At 37.0% G+C, this 22838-nt stretch overlaps 2 protein-coding genes across 3 annotated transcripts in view; one reads left to right on the top strand and one right to left on the bottom strand.

Annotated features, from left to right (window-relative positions):
- Positions 1-6010, top strand: part of LOC107662416 (neurabin-2-like) — a 15269-nt gene extending 9259 nt beyond the window's left edge. Inside the window, exons 6-9 of the mRNA XM_016452437.1 lie at positions 695-748; positions 840-1069; positions 1252-1348; positions 2767-6010. Of these exons, the coding sequence (XP_016307923.1) occupies positions 695-748; positions 840-1069; positions 1252-1348; positions 2767-2820 (435 nt within the window). The 3' untranslated portion in view covers positions 2821-6010. The remainder of the gene's footprint in view (positions 1-694; positions 749-839; positions 1070-1251; positions 1349-2766) is intronic.
- Positions 6011-8566: 2556 nt separating this feature from the next.
- Positions 8567-22838, bottom strand: part of rapgefl1 (Rap guanine nucleotide exchange factor (GEF)-like 1) — a 43510-nt gene continuing 29238 nt past the window's right edge. For both annotated transcript variants that reach the window (XM_016452393.1, XM_016452394.1), the window contains 6 exons: positions 22551-22641; positions 22140-22190; positions 21094-21181; positions 18715-18779; positions 17642-17696; positions 8567-9386 (listed from right to left, as the gene is read on the bottom strand). In XM_016452393.1, coding sequence (XP_016307879.1) covers positions 9262-9386; positions 17642-17696; positions 18715-18779; positions 21094-21181; positions 22140-22190; positions 22551-22641 — 475 coding nt within the window. In that variant the 3' untranslated portion in view covers positions 8567-9261. The remainder of the gene's footprint in view (positions 9387-17641; positions 17697-18714; positions 18780-21093; positions 21182-22139; positions 22191-22550; positions 22642-22838) is intronic.

The raw sequence follows: 22838 nt of genomic DNA, 5'->3' as shown, positions 1-22838 counted from the left end.
GTTTATTAAAAATTTTTTTTTTTTTTTTTTTTTTTTTTTTTTGAAATTTACTAGCTTTTTCTGAGTGGAAATTGTTTCTACACCATTTTTTTTAGTGTAGGTATTATAAATCTGCTGTTTTGTTTTGTTTTGTTTGTTACTTTAAAAAATAAAATCATCTGCCCTATATCTCAAGTCTAGAATTATATGCTACATTGTAGAATTTTAATTAAATTCACATGCCAAAATGTTATGAACAGATAGATCTCTGTTTAGTGTTTGAAAAAGAAACATACTATATGTGTGTGTGTGTGTGTGTGTGTGTGTGTGTGAATGAGGAAAAAAAATTAACTTAAATGATTTTAGCAAATGGCTGCAATATAACAAAGAGTGAAAAATTGAAGGGGGTCTGAATACTTTTCGTACCCACTGTATATACATACCATATACTATATTTAAAAAATAATATACTATTTGAATTGAAAAATAAAAGGCCTGAAATTATCTGCTTCCAGTATTGGAAAAAAATAATAATAATAATATAAAAAATAACTTATATAATTATAGTCCCTAAAATTAAGTCTTAAAAGTCCCTAAATAAATTAAAATATAATTTAAATTCCATTCGAATTGGTTTGTAGGTATTTATCTGTATGTATGTACTCAATAATCAAGAAAAATGTACATCTCTGAACATCCATCTCTGTGTCTCCAGCTCCAGATAAAACATGCTGTGACCCAGGCTGAGATCCAGCAGCTCAAGAGGAAGGTATGCATTTTGTTTGCTTGCTTTAAATGTAAGGTTTCAGAGATCGTTAAACAACCTTTATTTACCCTTGTGACGAACTCTCCGTCTCTAGCTGGCTCACGCTGAGCAGGATAAGCTGCGCTGGCGGATGGAGAGGGCTCAGTTGGAGCAGACGGTGAGAGAGAATAAGGAGCGGATGGAGAAGTTGGAGGGCTATTGGATGGAGGCTCAGAGCTTGTGCCAGGCGGTGGATGAGCACCTGAAAGAGACGCAGACGCAGTACCAGGCGCTGGAGCGCAAGTACAGCAAAGCCAAACGCCTCATCAAAGAGTACCAGCAGAAGTGAGTGCAGGGGATTGAGGATATTAACAAGTCAGACTCAATATAATGACTTAAATCAGGATCACATAACAAAATAAGCATGTTCGTGGGGTTTGTGATTGAAGGAATTAGACAAAACTCCTTCATGTGACCTAGCGAAAGGGTTTAAAGCATGTTGTGCATATGTGTGTGTCTTGATGCAGAGAGATTGAGTATTTGAAGAAGGAGACGGCCCAGCGCAGAGCACAAGAGGAGTCAGAGGCCAGCCACAAGGTGGAGACAGAAAATCTCCAGGAGAAGGTGCGTTTGGAAACCAGTATTTCCAGAAACAGTTTGCTCTTATTCGCTCACACACTCTGGCAACCACCACTATATTTTAATCATGATCCAAACAAAGATGCTGCATACATGCAGCATGAGCAGATTTTAATCTAAATTGGATTGTATAATTTCGAAATTTGAAGCAAAAACAGAATGGTCTGACTTTAGTTTTGTGACACTATACTGAACGAAACAAAAACAGCAGACGAGCTGAATGAGACGCAAATTGACTCTCTGCCAGCCGGTGGCGCGTATGAACAGCAGTGATACAGCGTTTCCTTGGTAGCCGCTGTAAACAAAGCAGTGCTGCAGTTATGAACACTATTTTAATATGCATTATACAGAGGCAAGATAAAAAGAAAATACCATCGAAAGACGGTCAGTTCCCCTCAGAGATCTATTCATATAAACTTACAGTCCCACCCCCAGTTGTGTCACAATTCATTTAACATCTCAACTGATTTGAATCGTCTTATATTTGTATTGATTTTCAACCGGCTCGGGGTTCATCGTTACATCCCTACACACTGTGTGATCCACAAGGGTGAATGCAAATACTAGTTTTATATTATGTGTATTAGTGGTAGATTCTTTTATTTGTTTTTAAATCTTTAAACAGACTGGTGCCTACTTACATATCGAGCTTTCTGTCTGTGCATAATCCATCGAGATCCCTCAGATCTTCAGATCAGAGGTTGTTGACTGTTCTTAGGGCAAGAATAAAACTGAGAATTGATCCGGCTTTTTCAGTAGTTGTACCAAAACTGTGGAACAGCCTCAAGTGTTCAAACACTTTCTGATCTTAAATCTAAAACTTGTTTTTCATGGCTTTTAATGTATTGTAGAGTTTCATGTAATCTCCTTCAAGTAAACTGTGTTAGATTTAAATTGTGTTATAGTTGTCAGCAGTACAGCACTTTGGTCAACTTTTAGTTGTTTAAAATTGTGCTTTAGAAATAAACTTGATCTTGAAGCGAACATCACTATGAGGGTTGCAAAGGGGTGGAACATTTCCGGTAAGTTTCCGGAAACTTTCCAAAAATCCCTGGAATATTCCAAAAAAATCCTGTAACGTTTCCAAAATTTCTGGAATGTTTTCGAAATTGACTGGACTGTTCCACCTTTTTGCAACCCTAATCACTATTATTAATCCTATTTTTACTTGAGCACCGCATTTTTAGAGCAGCGTGTCATGCATGATGTCATGAAAGATGCAAGATGTAAACACAACAGTCAAAAAATGTTTGTCTCACGTATTTGGTGGACATTTTTAAACATTTGAACCCCAAACTTTTGAACAGTAATGTATGCATTTAAAGATAAAAGCATTTGTCACATATATAAAAAAGTTCATATTAAGTGTAACTGGCCTGAACTTCCCTCTGTTTCCATCTCAGATTACTGACTTGGAGTCAAAGGTTGGCACTCTGAAGAGCTTGGAGCCGTCGTAAACCTTCCTCTGTGGAAATGACGGAGAGAACGAAAGAAACGCCTTGAACTCCGCCCACTCTACCCTCCGACCACATTTTCCCTCCATGACCTGAAGAGCCTGATGAACTACAGGAAACATGCTGAGGGGATGTTACCGGGGACAAAGAGGGGACAATACACACTGTACCAGACGCCTGAGGGACGTCTAGCCATCAGGAGACCCTTTTTATAGTCATTCAGTCATGTTCTCCATTTCTTTTTAAGCGCCCTTAAAGGTATTATGAGCCTCTCTGCTCTCGGCAGGAATGTAGAATCTCTTCGTTAATAAACGTTCACTCGCATGCTTGCAGGAGAAGAGCGAAACGGTTGCCGGACAAAGACGGCACGGATGCCCACACGCACCCTTAATATGTGTAGGATGGGAGCGAGAGGCGGCCTGTATAGCGGTGACTGACAAGAGGACTGTTTGTATATATTCTGGCATATATTTAAATATTAAAACCGCTTAAGCAATGTACTGGGGGGAGGAGAAGGGGTAAGGGCTTTACTTTTCACATCTAGGCAAATAATACAGTGAAAATTATCCATTTTTGCATGGCAAAAGAGAGTTTTTTTAGGACTAAATTGGAAAACAGGGTGTGAAAAGTGTAATCTTGACATTTAGAGTTAGCATTCAGGGGCTTCTCATGTTTGCTTTCTGTGTAAAAGACGTGCTAATGGAAGTAGAATGAATAGGGGCTTATGGGTGAGGTTTCTTCACAGGTTGTGCTTTAACTCCAGTGCTTGTGGTTAGTTGGTACAGTGTGCCTCGGTCAACCCTGCAATGTCGTCTGACTCTGACGTGACAGAGTAAGACTTCTGCATCAATCAGAAATATGGCCTTGTTTTATTGCTACCCAAAAGCTTTCACCAGCCCTCTTTGTTTAAGCAGACTTGTAGTGTGTTTACTCCAACGTATTGGTCTCCGGGGGCCACAGTAAGTGCACTCAGATTGCACTACAGAGAGTCCAGGAGAATCCTAAAGTTTTCTGCTTAATTCCTCCTCTGTCTGATGGACGTGGATTGGTTCAGTATTAGCATTCCATATACTATGATGTGGAATCTCCCTTTAGTTGGTTTGTGGTGTTAGAAGCCACTTTTGTCTTTATGTTGTCTTAAATGTGTTTTTGTTTTTTATTGTACTCCTGGGAAAACTGGAATTTTGACACAGGAATTTGAGACTTCAATTATGTCACCTTTTTCAACTCAAATCCACAGATGGCCTCAAGTTAGCATGTTAGAGATACCGAGCCTCATTCATAGGACACGAGCAGAATTTAACTGTGAAATATTCGTAAATCCACTCTTGGGGACCATTCACACAGAACCAATAAAAAAAACATGTCTCGAGATCTTGCGTTTTTTTCCTTTCCATAAAAAAAGGTTTTGGAGACACGTCCACTAAAAAAGACACTTTTTTTTAAGTAGAACTTATTTTTAATTTAAGCACCGTGTTTTAAAAAGCCACAAGACTTGAACTTAAAGGTCAAACACATCCTAGCACATGTTGTTTACATAGAAAAACAACGCAAAAGTAGAGCAGTGAAATGCAAAAAAAAAAAAAAAGGCGTTCTGTGTGAACCACCTTCATGTAAATGTAAGGGATGGTTCACAGAATGCATTTTGCCTTCTATTGCGCTGCTTTTTTGTTATGTTTCTCGTAAAACGCATGAGCTTCGTGTTTTTAACACACTCTCAAGTGTCAACCCTTTTTTTTATTTGTTAAACTGCGTCACGTGTTTGTAAACAGAAGAACGCCTTCTGTGTGAACGGCCCCCAGTTTGTAGAGCGCAGATTATTTTCTTTAGTTCAATCAGATAGTTGTGTCCTATTCTCACTGTTGAGCCTCTTACATCAACCATATTAATGAAAGAGAATCAAGTTGTTTTTTCGTATGACAAAAAACTCTTATTCCTGGCTCAGTATTGAAAACCGTAAAGAGTATTGGAGTTCTTCCCATTTCCCTCCCTAAAGTGTTTGTGTTGTTCAGCTTTTTATAAACCGTTCTCATTTTACGTGATTTTCATTCAGTTTTTAGTATTTTTTTTTTTTTTTACTATTACAAGTCATTTTCTGTTTTACATTGGTTAAAATGTTGATAAAGCAACAGGGTAGCACTGAGATTCAAACGATGCTGCAGAGTTTCGTGAAACGATGGTAGGAACATAATAGGAATCTTAAAATCATTACTATTCTGCTAACCTATTTTGAATGTCAATCATCCTAAACCGCAATTAGACTGAGTTTATGTCTGACTTTCATTGTCATAGTCACCTAAAATCATTTTTCAGGCAAGTGAGAACAAGCACTGACTGGAAACGATTTTCTCGCTCCATTAATTATGGGACTATTATCTCAGTTGTACTGCTCTTAATTCGTTGACTCTTTAACCCTATAACTAAGGAAGCCTACTGGGTTGACAAGGACCTTATTAGCAAAGATATTCGAACAAAACGGTCATATTTGCTGTGTATAGTTCTGTTTACTGTGAGCCTCTGTTTGCTGAAATGTGATGTGCTGACTAGTACACAACGACCTTGTGTATGGATGTCCAAACGGTGGCACGTTCAGCCGTGCGTCACACTGTAGAAATGAGCAAATTGGGTTATTATGGAGGTAACGGACACTTTGAATCTTTGAAACGCTTTTAAATTTCACATTTTAGTTTAGCTTAGCTTAGCTGCTGCCTTTAATGAAAGAATTTGCTTCCATGTACAGGAAAGAGCTCTGTGTTTTTCTCCTCACTTGCTGGTGTAATAGTTAGTTCCTCTTTATTTTTGGTGTCCTACGGTGTATTTAAATCTAATAATAAAATGAGTACAAAATAACATGTTTAAAGATGTTACGTTCCAGTGTCGTTAAACAAGCAGCAACTTGCTTAGATCTATATTGGAGGGGAAAAAAGTGTCTACAAATGCCACAGTTTGTAATTTGATTGTAATTGCCATAATTATGACATTAGCGCATTTGTCTGACACCTAACATAAAGCAGGAACACCGATTTTATAGTTGTTTTACGAACTCGACTGTACTGTTTAGTTCCTTTTTTTTAGCCCTGCCATGTAAATTGCTACAACATGAACCGGAGGAAGATGTTCTCCATTTGAAATAAGCGTCATCATATTCAATAATTGCATACGTACTGTCATAATAAATGCAGAAATGTGCTGAGCAAGTTTGAAATTTTGTCTTTTTTTGTTTTGTTTTGAAATTTTGTTTTGAAAGTCAATGTGCAAGTGGGTTTACATTGCTGAGCAATTGCTGTTACGTTAGGTTTTGTTAAGTTAAAATTAGTGCTGTCAAACAATTAATCGCGATTAATCGCATCCAAAATAAAAGTTTTGTTTACATAATGTATGTGTGTGTACTGTGTATATTATGTATAAATACAAACACATGCATGTATAGATTTCAGAAAAATGTTATGTTTATATATTTATATATAATATAAAATATAAGAATATGAATATATAAATGTATAAACACATATATACTGTATGTGTGTGAAATATATACTGTATGTGTATTTATATATACATAATAAATATATAATGTAAACAAAAACTTTTATTTTGGATGCGATTAATCACAATTAATCATTTGACAGCGCTAGTTAAAATGTAGTTTCTTATAGCACCTAGCGATATTGATATATTGAAACATTATTTTTCTGTCCTTCACAAAAAAATATAATTTGTCAACAGCACAAAAACAATTCCGAAAAATAATAATTGCTTCTTATTTCTGCTATTCCATTTTTCTGTTTACTATATTTATTTTTATTATTTGTTAAATGGATCCAATCTACTGTTAAGAAAAAGATGGCCGTCGTTGTAATTTTAAAGAAATCCGCGATGTCAGAATTGAATCAGTCTTCTGAGTCGATTCTTTTCAAATAATAAACCGATTTGTTTGGTTCGTGTGTGAATTCGACTAATCTGACTGCAGCAGATTCAAATGTTACAGTCAGAGCAAGTCACAGTTAGGCTAATTGAATAAACGGGTCTTGTTGGACTGGAAACAAAAAAACGAGCGTAATAACCAATAACGTTTGAGAATCATAATTTTTAAATCTTTAGCTAGAAAGCTTTTTGCACCATGTGCACATACACAGTGAGGCAGAATGTCTCGAGTGCTCATCACAAGAGGCTTTATTTTAGATGCATCTTTGACTCATGTCAAGGAAAGGGGGCGGGGCAATGTTGCATGCCCCGCCCTCCGTGTCTTTCATTGGACATGTCTGAGTTTCAGATAATCGCACTGTAAACACTGACTTCTGTACAAAACCAAAAAACAACAAGAGAATACCCGCTTTAAAAAGATCAAATAAAAACGAATGAGAAACTTTGACCAAATAAAAACAGCAAAATCCAACTAAACCACCTACATGCTGTACAATTCATCCATTGCAGACAGACAACGCAAAAAAAACTATGCAACCAAAACAGAGGATATGTACAGGTCATCTGTAATGGATAAGAAATGATATCAAACAGAAACAACAAAAACCAGCGAATATGCTATACAATTCTTTCATCGCAAACCACAGACTCTGTCTGGGCCATCGCCTTTTAAACTGTACACGTACGTTTCTTTTCATAGATTTACAAAACAAATATTCTTCTTAAGAGTCCATCTCATAGCTCTTACATAAAATAGAGTCATATTCATATTTATTTTTGCTATTTACATGACGTATGTGCAGTGCAGCCTTACAGGCCGTCCTTTGTATGACCTCAGGAGGAGATCCTGAGAGAGTCCAATCCAAGACAAGTCATCCCGTACAGAGCCCGTTTTCAGCTTGGGATCATTCGGGAGTAAACTTGGGTGCAAATAAACACTTTTCCAGTTATGAGAATTAACTTCACACCAGGCCCTTTCAACAAAACACAAGGGCAAACTGAAAACAAGTGCTTGATCAAGTAAAGCTCGAGCTGAAATGAAGTTGGGCCATCAGCAACAACTCGTATGTGACCCTGAACCACAAAACCAGTCATAAGGGTCCATTTTTCGAAATTGAGATTTATACATCATCTGAAAGCTGAATAAATAAGCTCTCCATTGATGTATGGTTTGTTAAAAGATAAGTTGCCCAAATGAAGTTCTTGGCAATGAATATTACTAATCAAAAATTACGTTTTGGTATATTTACGGTAGGAAATTTACAAAATATCTTCATGGAACATGATCTTTACTTAATATCCTAATGATTTTTGGTATAAAAGAAAAATCAATAATTTTGACCCATACAATGTATTTTTGGCTATTGCTACAAATATACCCCAGCGACTTAAGATTGGTTTTGTGCTCCAGGGTCACATATTAACGCTATATTACATTGAATAAGTGGTTCTGTTTAAAAAATATATATATGATAAAATACTGCATTTGGTCAAATTTTTTTTTTGGTCTGTTACTAATCTTTAATAAATTAACAGCAAAGTTAAATTTGGCTTCTACACTACAAAAAATAATTAGCAATATTTTTGTCTTGTTTTTTTCCTATCTAAACATCATTAAAACAAGATACATTTAATTAAAGAATATATTAATATTCCTAATCTGAATAACGTTTAAGACTTGTTTTCAGAGTACACATCTATATTTTGTTTTTACTCCACTGTTTCTTCTTGTTTTAAGCATAAATCTAACAAAATGTTTTGTATATATATTAAATATATTACATTTATTAAATGGATTATTACTTTATGTAATTTTGTTTCAAGAAAAAAAACAAGACAGAACTATTGCCATAAATTGATTTTTTGCAGTAAACAAGTTCCTATACATTCACTTTAACATGCAGTTCTTCTGTATTATTATGACTTCATCCTTTAACTATAGAATATGCTGTACGCTGGAGCTGGTCTTGGATTCGGGACTCATTTTTGATGGCTGGGGATCCATATCGTTCAGAACACTAACATCTAATGACTTCAGCCAATTGCACAGGGTTGCAGTAAGTGCCAATGTTGGCAGGGGAGGAGGGAAGACCAAAGGTCAGAGTTCAAGAGGTCAGATTGTCTCATGTGTTTTAGGGTCATGAATGGCCAAAATGCAGTCTGTGTTTCTGAAGGTTGTACAGATTAAGCTTATCCCGGTTTGGTTCAGTTCAATTGATGGCAGTACAATCGGGACAGGTTTCCCTTCAGTCGTGAACAGCGAGAAAAATAAAAAGTAGAAATGAATCCAGACCACTATGCGTGGTCATAATTAACATTGACACAGAATCACTCAAAACACAATTCACACCATTTTCGTGAACAAATGTCCTCGTTCGATGATTTGGAGGCGGAGCCTCAGATGATTGACAGTCCAGCTGGGTTGATCTGCGACAATGGAGCATGAAGGGTTGAGTGTGTGGGTTTATTGGCGGGAACAAGAGGTTTTGTAGATATGGCTTGTAGGTGCGCTTGGTCCCTTCACATGTCTTTTGGCTCCAGCTTGCTGGACATCTCAAAAAGCAGGTTCTGATTGTCGATGACCTGCAGTTGCCGCACATACGCTTTCGTCTGGAGGTGAGAGGGGGACGGCTCGGCCTCCATTGCTGTGCGAAAGACAGAAAGAGCAAAAGAAATCAATTAACGCCACTGAAAGAAAGAAATCCAAAGAAACACAGAAGTTACACAATCTGAAATTTTAATTTCAAACACTTTTTATAAATAAATGTATGTAATATTTATAGTACACATTTAGAATACAAAGCTGATGATTAGGAATGATTAGGATTCTTATGCTCAACAAAGCTAACATTTATTTGATTACAAATGCAGTAAAAACAGTAATATTGTAAAATATTATTACAATTTAAAATAACTGTTTTCTATTGTAATATGTTTTCAAATGTAATTTATTCCTGTGATGCAAAGCTGAATTTTCAGCATCATTACTCCAGTCTTCAGTGTCACATGATCCTTCAGAAATCATTCTAATACACTGATTTGATGCTCAATTATTATCAATAATTATTGGTACTCAATTGTTAATAATGGTTCTTGTTATTATCAATGTTGAAAATGTTTTTTTTTTTATATTTTGTGAAAATCATGATGCATTTTTTCAGGATTCTTTAATGAACAGAAAATCCAAGAGAACAATTTTTGAAATATGTGACACTGAATCAAAAAAACAGTCATAAGGGTCTTCTATTTGAATCTGAGGGTGCAAAAAAAACAAAATATTGAGAAAATCACCTTTAAAGTCGTGCAAATGAAGTTCTTAGCAATGCATATTACTAATCCAAAAATAAGTTGATATATTTACGGTAGGAAATTTACAAAATATCTTCATGGAACATGATCTTTACTTAATATCCTAATGATTTTTGGCATAAAAGAAAAATCGATAATTTTGACCCATACAATGTATTGTTGGCTATTGCTACAAATATATATGTGCTACTTATGACTGGTTTTGTGGTCTAGAGTCACAGATTAATATTTTAAGCATTACAAATGTCTTTAATGTATTTTGCCCTTGTGGAATATTTTTTTAAATTTATATTAAAATAGAAAAAAAAAAACATTATTAGGGGCCAAGCACCGAAGGTGCAGTGGCACCTATTGTATCCGTTAGCGTCATTTTTCTTCTTCCGCCGCAAGTCTATGGCAGCCCATAGAACCGCTTGCGGGAAAGTTGTGAAATTTGGCACACTGATAGAGGACAGTCTCAACATTAACCATAGCAAATTTGGAGTCTCTATCTTAAACTCTCTAGCGCCACCACTTGTCCAAAATTTCACTCATGAAAACCTACTTTTTCGAACTCGTCCTAGACGGTTTGTCTGATTCTCACCAAAATTGGCTCAGATCATCTTCAGACCATGCTGGCAGAAAGTTATGGAATTCAAGTTGATTTGTATATACGAATATACGCGAATAACGCACGAAGGAATTCTACGAAAAGCACGTAAAAATGGATGTGAGGCTATATCTCCGCAACGGTTTGGCGTATTGAGACCAAACTTGGTGTGTGTTATAACAAGCATGACCTGAGACTACCTGCAGTGTTTCGGCGCAGTGCCCCCTAGTGGTCAGGAGATATGAAAATTGCATATTTTTGCTTATAACAATCTGAATGGTTTGGCCAAAAATAACAAAACTGGTCTCTTTAGATTCGGTGGAGCATGCCGAGTCAAACCAAATTTTGTGTTTGCCTTTGTCATTAATCGGTATCGGCCAGTGTGGTCCAACCTAGCTATCGGTATCGGTAAAATCCACTATCGGTCGACCTCTAATTATAATAATGTAATGAGACTGATGTTTATAGATTCCTTGCATCATGCTGAGAACATCGATACCAATTTTGCCATAATTGGCTGAATTTCCTGTCCACCATTTTGATACATGTTGTAAACCTACTTTTTCGAACTCCTCCTAGTCCGTTAGTCCAATTTTCACAAAATTTGACTCGGATCATCTTCAGACCAAGCTGGCAAAAAGTTATGAATTTCGTGTCGATATACGAAACGGTTTTCGTTTAGAGCATCAACAAATTTGCTGGTTAAGATGCCAAAATGCATATGAGGCTGTATCTCTGCAAAGCTTTGACGTATTTGCACCAAACTTTGTATGTGCCATTGTGACCTCACACTGACCACGCCACATCAATTTGGTAACAGCGCCACCTATTGGTCAAGAGTAATAAACCATTGATTTATTATTAATTATGAAATTTCCAAAAATGCTAATAACTTTTGATTGCATTAGCCTATTGCAATGAAACTGGTCTCAAAATATTCCTTGGCTTATGCCGACAACAGACATACCAATTTTCCCTTAGCAAATCTGAACTGCTTGTCGGTCATTTTTATTTATGCTGTAAACCTACTGTTTTGAACTCCTCCTCAAGCCTTGGTCCGATTTTCACCAAAATCGAGTCAAATCATCTTCAGACTGTGCTGACAAAATGTTATGGATTTCGTGTTGATAGACGAAACCGTTTTCGTACAGCGCTGCTACAAATTTTAGGCATGGTGCCAAAATGACTAAGGCTATATCTCTTCAAAGCTTTGACATGATGACAACAAACTTTGTGTGTGCCATTGTCACCTCACACAGAACACACCAAAATGATTTGATTACGCCACCTGTTGGTCAAAAGTGATAATTTTTAATCATAACCATTTAATCATATCACTAGTGGTTGTATTTATGATTTTTCAGCCATTTCAATTACAATCATCCTAAAATTGCTTTTATTACTCGTTGCATTTGGTCTGATGCTCCATGCCATGCTTAGCTCCTCAATTTGCCTCTGGAGTGCTTGGCCCCGTGATTGCTGCTTGCAGCTATATTTTTAAATTGTAATAATATTTCACAATATTACTGTATTTGCTGTATTTCTGGTCAATAAATGCAGCCTGGATAAGCATAAAAGACTTCTTTGAAAACATTAAACATTTTTAATTATTCCAAACCGGTAGTGTAAATGCAACTATTATTACAAAATAAATTATTTACAACTATTTATTTCAAATTTACAGCATCCTCCAACTACTGTAACTACTGTAAACAGCAGATGAGTAAGTGTAGTGGTGTGTTGATTGAGGAGACACTGAGGCTGACCACATGGTGGCGTGGCAGAGCTGGGATACCAGCAGACATGTGCTCACCACTCATGTCCAGCTGACCTGACTTTACACACACAGCATCCGTTGCTAAGCCACACTTTTCAAAAAGAAAGTGAGTAGAAAAAACTGCAAGCAGAGAGAAAGAGAGAGAGTAGGAGGAAGGAAAACAGCTCTTTCGGTAGCTATGAATAGCTGCACATTGTCCTCTCTGATCTCAAGAAAAAAAACTGTCACTCCGCCTCTGCATCAGATTCAGCTGTCACTCAAGTTACTGCACCCGCTCATATACTGCAGTGCAAACCTATGCTGCTAAAATCATTTCAAAAATATCGATTTCAAATAAATGCTGTTCTTAAGCTTTTTCTGTTCATTTCAAATCCTGAAAAAAAAATGTAACAAAGTTTCCACCAAAATACTAAGCAGCACAACTGTTTTCAACAGTGATAATAATAAAAAATGTTCCTTGAGCAGCAAATCAGTATATTAGAATGATTTCTGAAGGATCATGTGACTAAAGACTGGCGTAATGATGCTGAAAATTCAGCTTTGCTATTTTAAATTGTAAAAACATTTCAGAATATTACGGTTTTACTGTATTTTTATTTAAAAAAATGCAGCCTTATGAGAGTTTTCTCTCAAAAACATTTTTAAAAAAATCATATCGACCCCAAACTTTAAACCGTAGTGTACATTCATCTTGTGTTGAGGATGTTTTGTAACAAAACCAGACAAAGATATTGATTAACAAAGATGACATTTTGCGATACTCTCTCATATCTCAGAAGATTGAATGGAGTCATGTTTCATTTACGCAATTTTTTCTCAGATATTTCCTAAAATAGCCTAGACTAACAAGAACAAAATGTGGACCCCAGATCCCAGATCATTCAGCCATAGACAATTTTATAAAGAACTTCAAGCTGAAATGTGACCATTTGCATGAGCGTCTCATTACCGTCTTGGAGCAACACTGGAAACGGAATTAATTTCCTCTGTGATTTTTCTTTTCTAACAATAAAAAGAGATCACAGAACTGATCCGAGTTCCTTTGACGCTTTGACAGCAGGAGCGCATTAGAGACCATTACGGAGTCATTAAGTCTCGCATCCGAGCAGCTCCCCCAAAGTTCAGACCCGCTGTAAGGGAAATGGAGTTCTGCATGCTCTTACAAATGTCAATGGCTGCAATGTGTCTATTGAAATTGATGCCCTCTGGCCTCGACACGTCACCGAATGAGCCTCAGCCACTGTATAGAAATGTCATTGCAAATGGGATCCAGATCCGTGGGCGACAGATGGCGCGTCACGCTACACCGGCATGAATCGAACGACAAACATTCAACATACATATTAGTGTTTTTTTATGTGCGATGATAAAGACGATTCTTTGCCGAGCATAGAGAAAAACGGATTGTTCTAAAAAAAGGCCACTTCTTCACACCAGAGTGAAAAAGTGCTGTGCGCTTGGCTGGGCATCAGTCCCTCTAATGGAAATAGATGAGGGCAATCCACTCAGGTAGATGGAGGGAGAATGAGCCCTGATTATTACAGCCCTCATTCAGAACCACAGACAGGAAAATAAGTGGCCTGACGCACGAGACCTGCTGCTCGACTTCAACAGACTGACTAACTGGAGACAAGAGAAGAAAATAATCATACTAAAATAATAGCCCAAAGGGGTTATTTTCTTAGTGATTCATACTATAAAATGAGGCTGACTCAGTTATAGTCCTGCTAAAATATGGTGGAATATTAACAAAGCCCATTTAAGGCAAGTTGCTACAAAGAAACACCTCTTATGGTAATAAATATAAATGGTATGATAATACCAGTAATATGGTTGGTAATAAATACACTTTCATTCAAAAGTTCGAGATCAGTAAGATTTTTTGATGTTTTTGAAAGAAGTCTCTTATTCTCACCAAAGCTGCATTACTTTAATTAAAAATACTGTAATATTATAAAATATTATCACACATTTTAAAACGTTGTTTTCTATTTCAGTTTATTTTAAAATGTCATTTATCACTGTGATGACAAATTTTCGGTCTTCAGATGTCACATGACCCTTCAGAAATAATTCTAAAGCCGCTTTTCCACCGAAATTACCTGGAACAGTGTGTCCCAGGAACTTTTTTCCCCCCCAGACCTGTTGCTGTCTGCGTTTCCATCGCGGTCTAAAGTACCGTGAAGAATAGGCAAATAGTCTGGTGGCGTAGGTCTGCGCGCGTTTCTCAATCCCGATTATGCAAATTTCATACTTGCATCCTCGGTAGTTCGGACTTCGGGAGTTCGACTCGGGAGTGTGAACTCCTGCGGACGGGACGACGCAAGTCCGGTAATTCTGCAAACAGCAGTGTAGGCTACTTGATAACGTCAGTCAACTCGCCTTGGCTACTGCAATTTTCCTCACTGTATTTACAACAAGACGAAATATGATATCAAACACCACTGCCTCCTTTCGTTTTCATTTAAACATATTAATAGCCGCAGAAATGAAACTAAATATTATATCAAACAGTATTGCCTTTTTATTTTCATTTTAACATATGAATAGATTAACAGAATAAAGACCAAAGATTACCTGTTAGATTTACCCAAAACGAATTATATCTTATGTTTAACCACTAAAGAGACATCAGAGCCAGCGGCAAATGTCAGAAGGACTAGCCGAGTTGAGGCTGCTCTCGTCGGGAAACATGAGCACTGAGCTCCCGGTGATAGCGTGGAGATCACGTCTCCGAAATTGGTGAAACGCATTTTTAAATAGGCGCCGTCTTTATAAATGAACCGCAGATTTGAGTTTTAAACAACTACATTCTCGCCTGAAATACTTTTAAAACTACATTTCATGACACAATAGCACTAACAGTAATATTTTGAAAATTATCCGCATAAATGGTGGTTGAAATACAGTGCTGCGTGAACTCAACCAATCAGCATGTTTAGCGCCCAAGTCCCGTCCCCGAAAGTTCCGGACCTTTGAAAAAGTACTACCTCGCGAGCAGGGACTCTCTGAGGGGCAATTTTTTACCCGGAACTTTATTTAGATCCTGGTTCCTGCTGTGGAAACACACAGAGTGCCGGCCCAAAGTCCCTAGTTCCTGGGTAAAGTTCCTGCGGTGGAAACGGGGCTCAATATGCTGATTTAGTGCTAAAGAAACATTTCTTATTACCAATAATTATATTTTTAATATTGTTGTGGAAACTGATAAATTTCTCTTTCGTTTTCAGGATTCTTTGATGAATAAAAACAGCATTTATTTGAAATACTTGTTGTAACCATGTACTGTAAACATCTACTAATAACAATGTAAAAATGCCATTTGTTATCAATTCAATGCATCCTTGTTGAATTAAAGTATTAATTTCCTTAAAAATAAATAAAAACCTTACTGTCCCAAAACTGTTAATCAATCGTGTATAAAAGCACAGCTCCTATATACACATGAATGGGAAGCAAAATAAAAGGTATCATAATTTCTTTTTTTTCCACCTCAAATCTGTATTTTAAGGCTGACAAAAATATACCCATCTAAAAAGGTAATTGCCATACTAGGAGTTATGATATTTGATTTTTCTAACTAGATTTTTCATAGTTTGTCTATTGAGTTAAAAAGGATAATACTTTTTAAGAAACTAAAAAAGGATAGATTATGGATAGATGGCAGTCATGATTTTTTTTTTATTATTCATTACGATTATAAAAATTCAACCATTGATGGAAACCTTTTATAGAAAAGTGTCAATCCAAAAATCTATTTTTAAATAATAAATCGTAAATTGTGTTTACCACTTGATGATCGCAGAAACAGGTTTCATATGATCATGATAATGATAAGATTACACATGACAACCTCAAAACAAACAGCTGCATGGAGAGGAAGGAAATCTTCTCTGCAGGGTGTGATGGTGCAGACGCTCTTTAAAGACACGCCAGATGATGCAGAAGACAAACGGAAGGCTGTGTGGGTGCTTTTCTACCTCACGGAACATCACGGTTACCATGGAAGCATTGTTTTGTTTGTGTGATTGAGATTTGAATCTAGGGAGTCAAGATTCCAAAGCGGTGAAACCCCCCAAAATAATTACAAAACAGAAACTGATATTCAGCTAATCTAAGCTGCAGAAAAAAAAACACAGCTAAAAAAAAAATTTTAAAAAAACAGCTCAAAAGACACCTAGTCAATATTTCGAACACCCAGTGACAGCATCAAGACCAACACAGTGCATTAATGACCATCCATTTATTTCAGCAGCATTGATTCAGAAGTATTTTTTCAAATAATTTTTTCCATAGGGACTTTAACAAAGCATTATGAACAGCTACGAGGTGAATCACAACATTGCAAACTTTTATTTGACAAATCTGACAAAAAGACAAAAGGTCCAAGACTGTGTACTTAGAACTACAATCCCATGAAGCATTATGAATGACAATCGAATTAAAAACGATGGTGAAATATAAAACTACTTATTGAAATCTGTTGATCTTATCTATAGAAACCATCATTTATTTCAGTATTTTGAGAGCACAGGAGACCAAGCTCATTTGGTGTGATTTGCTGGCCGCAACTCTCTGATTGGTGGAATTTTATGCACAGCATCATGGGTAATGTGGTTTCTCACCACAAATCCTGCTGTTAAACATGATTTTAAAAAGTTGAAATAATGCAAAACAAGTGGCTTTAACAAGCATATGCCATCAATTAACACCCTCAGAGCTCACAACAGGTCAGTCTTTAAAAGTTATTGTTAAAAATCTATTTCCCTATTGAGAAGTTTTCACACTGAACGCGACCGTTGCACTTTATAATGAACGTTATTACTCGTTATGCACAAGCAAACAGATGTACAACCACAAATCTTACAGTTTGTCTGTGAGCATAAATGTTTTGAAGCACTGCCCAGCTGTTGCATGTGTTAGTGTACACACACGCTGTGGGCATGTGTGTGTGTGTGTGTGTGTGTGTGTGTGTGTGTTATGAAGCCGTGCCCTGTGGCTCGTGGCCCCGAGGGCTGTGCTGTCCCAAACAGATGGGCTGTGGCAGGGTGGAGCAGCAGTCTCCTAGAACTAATCCACTCAGACAGGTGTGTGTGTGTGTGTGTGTGTGTGTAAGGGTTCATGTAGGTATGTTGTTATGTTGGCAGGTGGAGACATGCTCTACTTTTGCACTAATCCTATTTGACAGGCCGATGTCTGTCTGTCTGTGCGAGTAGGAATACACATACCTAGCGGAGTGCTCCTATACCGCCTGATGCTTCGCACCATCTCAGCCACTTTGTGCTACAGAAAAAAAAAGAGAGAGATTTGATTGACAGTCATTCAGTGAATGGTATGCAGCCACAAAATAATGTACCTGTGGCCACTTATTAGCTGTACAGGATATTGTGTATTAATCAAAGTCTCAGAGTCCATTTTTAATGATTATTTTAGTCATTTTGAGGGAAAAGGAATGCACAAAGAAAACAATTCTTACTGCATTCATTACACCCTCATCAAGCTGTTGTGAAATTTTAAGAACAAAAGACTAAAGCTGCATTAATTTGATCAAAAATACACTAAAAACAGTAATAATGTGAAATCTTTTTACAATTTAAAAATAGCTGTTTTCTATTGTAATATATTATAAAATAATAAAGAAATCTTTAGTAACATTATACATGTCTTTACTGTCGCTTTTGATTGATTTCTTAAAAAAAAAAAATCTTACTAGCCCCAAACATTTGAACAGTAATGGATATATAATATATTTTTACACAGATATTATAAACAGTGGGAAACAATTAAACATGCTTGAAAGTTGATTATTCATTTTCATGCACAGCTGACAAAAATTAAGATGCATGCGTGTTGTCGCAACAAAAAGTATAGGGGGTCCTAATACATTTACATTTAGTCATTTAGCAGATGCTTTTATCCAAAGCCACTTACAAATGAGGACAATAGAAGCAAATACTTTATAATGCTGTTCTGACTGCAATGTGGAATCATTAAGGAAAACAACATGGAATAGATTGTTTACAATTAAAAAACAAAAATTTGAACTAATTCCTATTCTCAATGTTTACCCTATTCTTAAATAGAGCAAATAATGTTGTTTTTTATTCTTTTTTTTTTTTTTTTAAATGAAAAGTTCCTATTTAGAGGAAGGATTAAGGTTATTGCTAGTCTGTAGAAATTATAATTAGCCTTTTTTAAGCACAACAGAAGTCTATGGTATGTCCTCATTTAAGTATCTACATAAATATGTGTGTGCATTAATGTAAGCACATCATTACTTCCATTATATATGCCAACTCACCATCTTTTCAAAATTAACCAGCTCCCCATGGAAAGTCTTACAGCTCTCATGGAGGAAGGTCAGATCTGCAGAGAGAGAGTGAGAGAGTGAATGCATAATAAAGGGAACAGTTACGTAATGACATGCCATCACTCGCTCAGCCAGGCGTCTTCTTTCTGGCTGAGCTGAACTGAAGCTTGACGTTCACATGCAAGAAAAGAGAAAGAGAGAGAGTGAGAAGGAGAAGTGAACAGTCATCATGTCGTGATAGGTGATCTGTCTGTGCCTGGGCCAGGTCTGGTGAAAAAGAGAGAGAGAGAGAGAGAGAGAGAGGCAGGTAACATGAGAGGAAAGGAGAATGTTAGAGACACTACATGCTGTCAGGATGAGTCTACTGAATACAGAATGATGGAGTAAAGAGAGAGAGAGGCCGTGTGCCAATGTACCAACAAAAAAGTAATTATCCGCAGGCTTACAGTTTCACACGACTGCTTGAGCCCTGCAATTCTGCATGAGCTCACCGTCTGTCTGCACGGGTCACGATTAGTGAATTGTGCAGCCCTACTATATAGGGTTTTGTTAATAACTGAGACCAGTTTGAATTTAAGGAGGTGTATAGAACAGTGTTCTTATTGATAACTAAAAAAAATAAGGGAAAAAAAGTTTTAAAATAAAATAAAATAAATAATAAAATAAAATACTCTGAGGCGGTTTAAACAAAAAGCCATTAAAAATGCAACACGTATCACTAACAAACATCCCAAACGACCTCTCCAGCTCTGAAGGTCGCGGTTTTAACTCTTAAACTCGGAAATGTCCACCCAAATCATTTGAGAAAATTTTGTAACATATTTAATGTATCAATCTAAATTTATGATGAAACGTGGCTACTGTCCTCAGGCATGCCACTTAATCAGCATAATCTAATTCACTTGATGCCATGCCAAATGCACTTCTATTACACATGTGCACACATACACGACTCCTGCAGGACTCACATGGAAAGCGTGATGGATTTTCAGATCAGTTGACATTTCTAGACACAAATGACACTGTCTGTCAACTACTAACACCATTCTAACATCTTTATCCCAGCAGACTCATGACAATTTACACTTTCAGGACAGCAGCTCCTGCAGGAGACACAGTGTTCAAATCCGTTAAACACCAGGGATTCCCCTCCGTCAGACTACAGATGAAGCCGTGCTACGAGTAGTGACAGATCAGCATCTACAAAGCAAAGGTGCTCGAAGACATTCCCAAATGTTTGGAGTCGGACACATTGCATTGTGGGCAATAGTCCCGAAGCAATCAAACTGGTTGTATACTGTAAATCTGGCAAATATGGTCAGTAAATCCTTGTATCGCAAGTAAAAGTAGCGTATCATTAAACAAGAAATAAATAATACTATTCTAAATGTCTATAACTACATATTACACTAGAAAAAATAAATGCTAAAATGCATTTGAATTTATGGGGACACTTCAGTGTTTTGTTCCTCCAAACGAATCAGCTTGCTAAAATTAACAGACTTTTCAAGTTATTAGTCCTGTGTTCATCATTCTTGAGCCTGTTCTTCCTAATTTCTAAAGCCCGTCTTTGGTATTCTGATATCTGTGTGTCTCATGCCAGAGTCATGTAATGTGTGTGTCAGACTGAAGCGCAGAGCAATGCTCAGCAAAGGTTTTGATGCTCAACTGATCCTGACAGGCTTGAGTCATGAGCATCTACAGGGAAGGAGACAGAGAGTGAAAAGACATGGAGAGACTACAGACACGAGAGAGGACAGATGGGACAGGAACATAGCAGCTGTGTGTGTGAATGTGTGTAGAAATGTGGATGAGCAGATAGGTAAAGTTGTGTATGTGTGTGTACAAAAAATCAGTGTGTATGTATAACAAAGTGTGGGTCATGTTTTGCTTTCATCATGGGGACCAAATATCCCCTCAAGCATAACGAAAGAAATTCACAGAAGTCCACAAGGAAACCCATAAAGAGATTAAATTATGTCTTAACGGCATGCAACAATTCTGGGGTTAAAGGTTAAGTTTAGGGTTAGAGGATAGAAAATATCATTGGCTCAGTAAAAAAAACAAAAAAACACCATAATACAAAATGCACATGAGTTTGTGCGCATCACTAATGTATATGCATGCATGTTGATCCCTGGTGCATGTTTGGCTGCAGGGGGTCTGAAATCCAGCATGTTCAGGAGCTGCAGACCAGAGGGGCGTTAATTAATGAGGCGGGGCCTTTCAGACCGACTTCAAATCAAAGAGGCAGTCACGGCAGGAGGGGACTTCATAAGAACACATATGGACAACAGCTGGAGGAAGAGATTGAGAGCACACTGGTGCTACTGTAACGTGTATGTGTGTGTGAGTGTGTGAGGGACTCACCCTTTAGCAGCAGTGGAGTGAAGGGTATGAGTGGGGCTCTCAGGCTTGCTAGAAGGTCTCTGTATGACTTGTGGTTCCTCGAGGGGTCCTGCAGCAACACAAACAACATCATCATTACGAATGCTATCGCTTAATGTCAAATCAGCCTGCAGAGTGACAAATTGTATTATTAGAGGTTGTTCTTTCAGAGATCAAGAGACTTAATGGAGTTCTCAGTTACACTGCGTTCAATTATTAAAGGAATGGTTCACCCGAAAATGAACATTTGCTGTAAATTTGCTCACCCTCAGGCTATCCAAGATGTAAGTGACTTTTATTCTTCAGTAGAACAGTACAGAATATTTTTAGCTGAACCTGTGGTCCTTAGTGATTCATAAAATGCAAGTCAATGGGTTCCGTCACTTTGAGAGTCAAAAAAGCAGGAACAGGAAGCACAAAATAGCTCCTGGCGATATATTGAGGTCTTATGAAGCAAAATAATCAGTCTGTGCAGGAAACTGAACACTATTTGATTCATTTTGGGTGTCCTGTACCGTTTTGTTTTGTTTGTTTTTTTACTTTCAAAGTGATGGAACCCATTGTCTTGTATTTTATGAATCTTGAATGACATGAAGGTCAGTAAATTAACAGCAAATTTTCATTTTTGGGTGAACTAACATATTCATTTAGAAATAAAGAAATAAAAGTACTTATTTCTAAAAGTGCCGAGTAGAAATAAAAATAGACACAAATGGGACAATTGCTGACATACAATTAGAGTATAGAGTTATAAAATGAACATTGATTTCATAGTCCAGATAATATGATCATGGAAGAATCTGATAAGAAATCTTTAATTCATACCGAGTTCTTGAACTTATGTTCTTTGCAAATCTGAGCACAGTTTAAGACATTTTTGAGATGGTATTGAGACTTTCTCTCAAGACAAGCATCTGAGAAGCAGGAGACCTAAGCAAAGATCTCCGCTTGCTCTCCATTTAATCTCACTGCTGTCTAGGAGAAACAATTCAGATATTAAATTGCATTTGGGATTTTTCTTCACTTACCGCAATGCTCTCAAACTGCTGAAACTGCTTCCGGAACTTTCCTGGCAAACCCTGCCAAAACACACACACACACACACACGCAATTAGCAAATCACACATTGCACATGCAAATTAAAACTCCATTAGGAATTGGATGCATGTAAACAACACAACACGTTTATGATTTATTTAAAAATCAAAAGGCATAATCTGACAATAAATGCACAGGTGGACATGGAAATATTTCCTTTGGAACAGCACAAGCTAATTCAGAGCTGTTGTCATGACAACTGCTAATAGCCTCCTGCCAAGAATAACACTTGGCGGTTCTTAGGAACGAGAGTAGGCAGAGGTGCTAAGAGACTATGTGTGAGTGCGACACAGAGAGAAAGAGAACATGAAAAAGGGAGATTAACAAACAAATGCACTCACTTCCCAGGTCAGACGTAGGCGGCTGACTGCAGGGTTGTCCAGTCCCAGAACCAGCGCCAGGAACGACAGCAGATCCTGCTGCTGTTTACATCTGAAACACACACACACACACAACAGCACTCATTACACACACAAACCTAACAAACAACGCAATAGTCTTGATATTGTTCTCTAAACCTATTAAAAACTCTGTATTTGGCAATTGAAATAAAGCTGAAATAAAAAACATTAGATGAAAAACTTTAACTTAAAAAAAAAAAAAAAAAAAAAAAAAAACCACACTCTTTA

The sequence above is a fragment of the Sinocyclocheilus anshuiensis genome, unplaced genomic scaffold (genome assembly GCF_001515605.1).
Source record: "Sinocyclocheilus anshuiensis isolate Anshui unplaced genomic scaffold, SAMN03320099.WGS_v1.1 scaffold11, whole genome shotgun sequence".
NCBI classification, from domain to species: Eukaryota; Metazoa; Chordata; class Actinopteri; order Cypriniformes; family Cyprinidae; genus Sinocyclocheilus; species Sinocyclocheilus anshuiensis.
The sequence above is the reverse complement of the archived record's forward strand: the minus strand, read 5'-3'. Positions and strand labels throughout refer to the sequence as shown.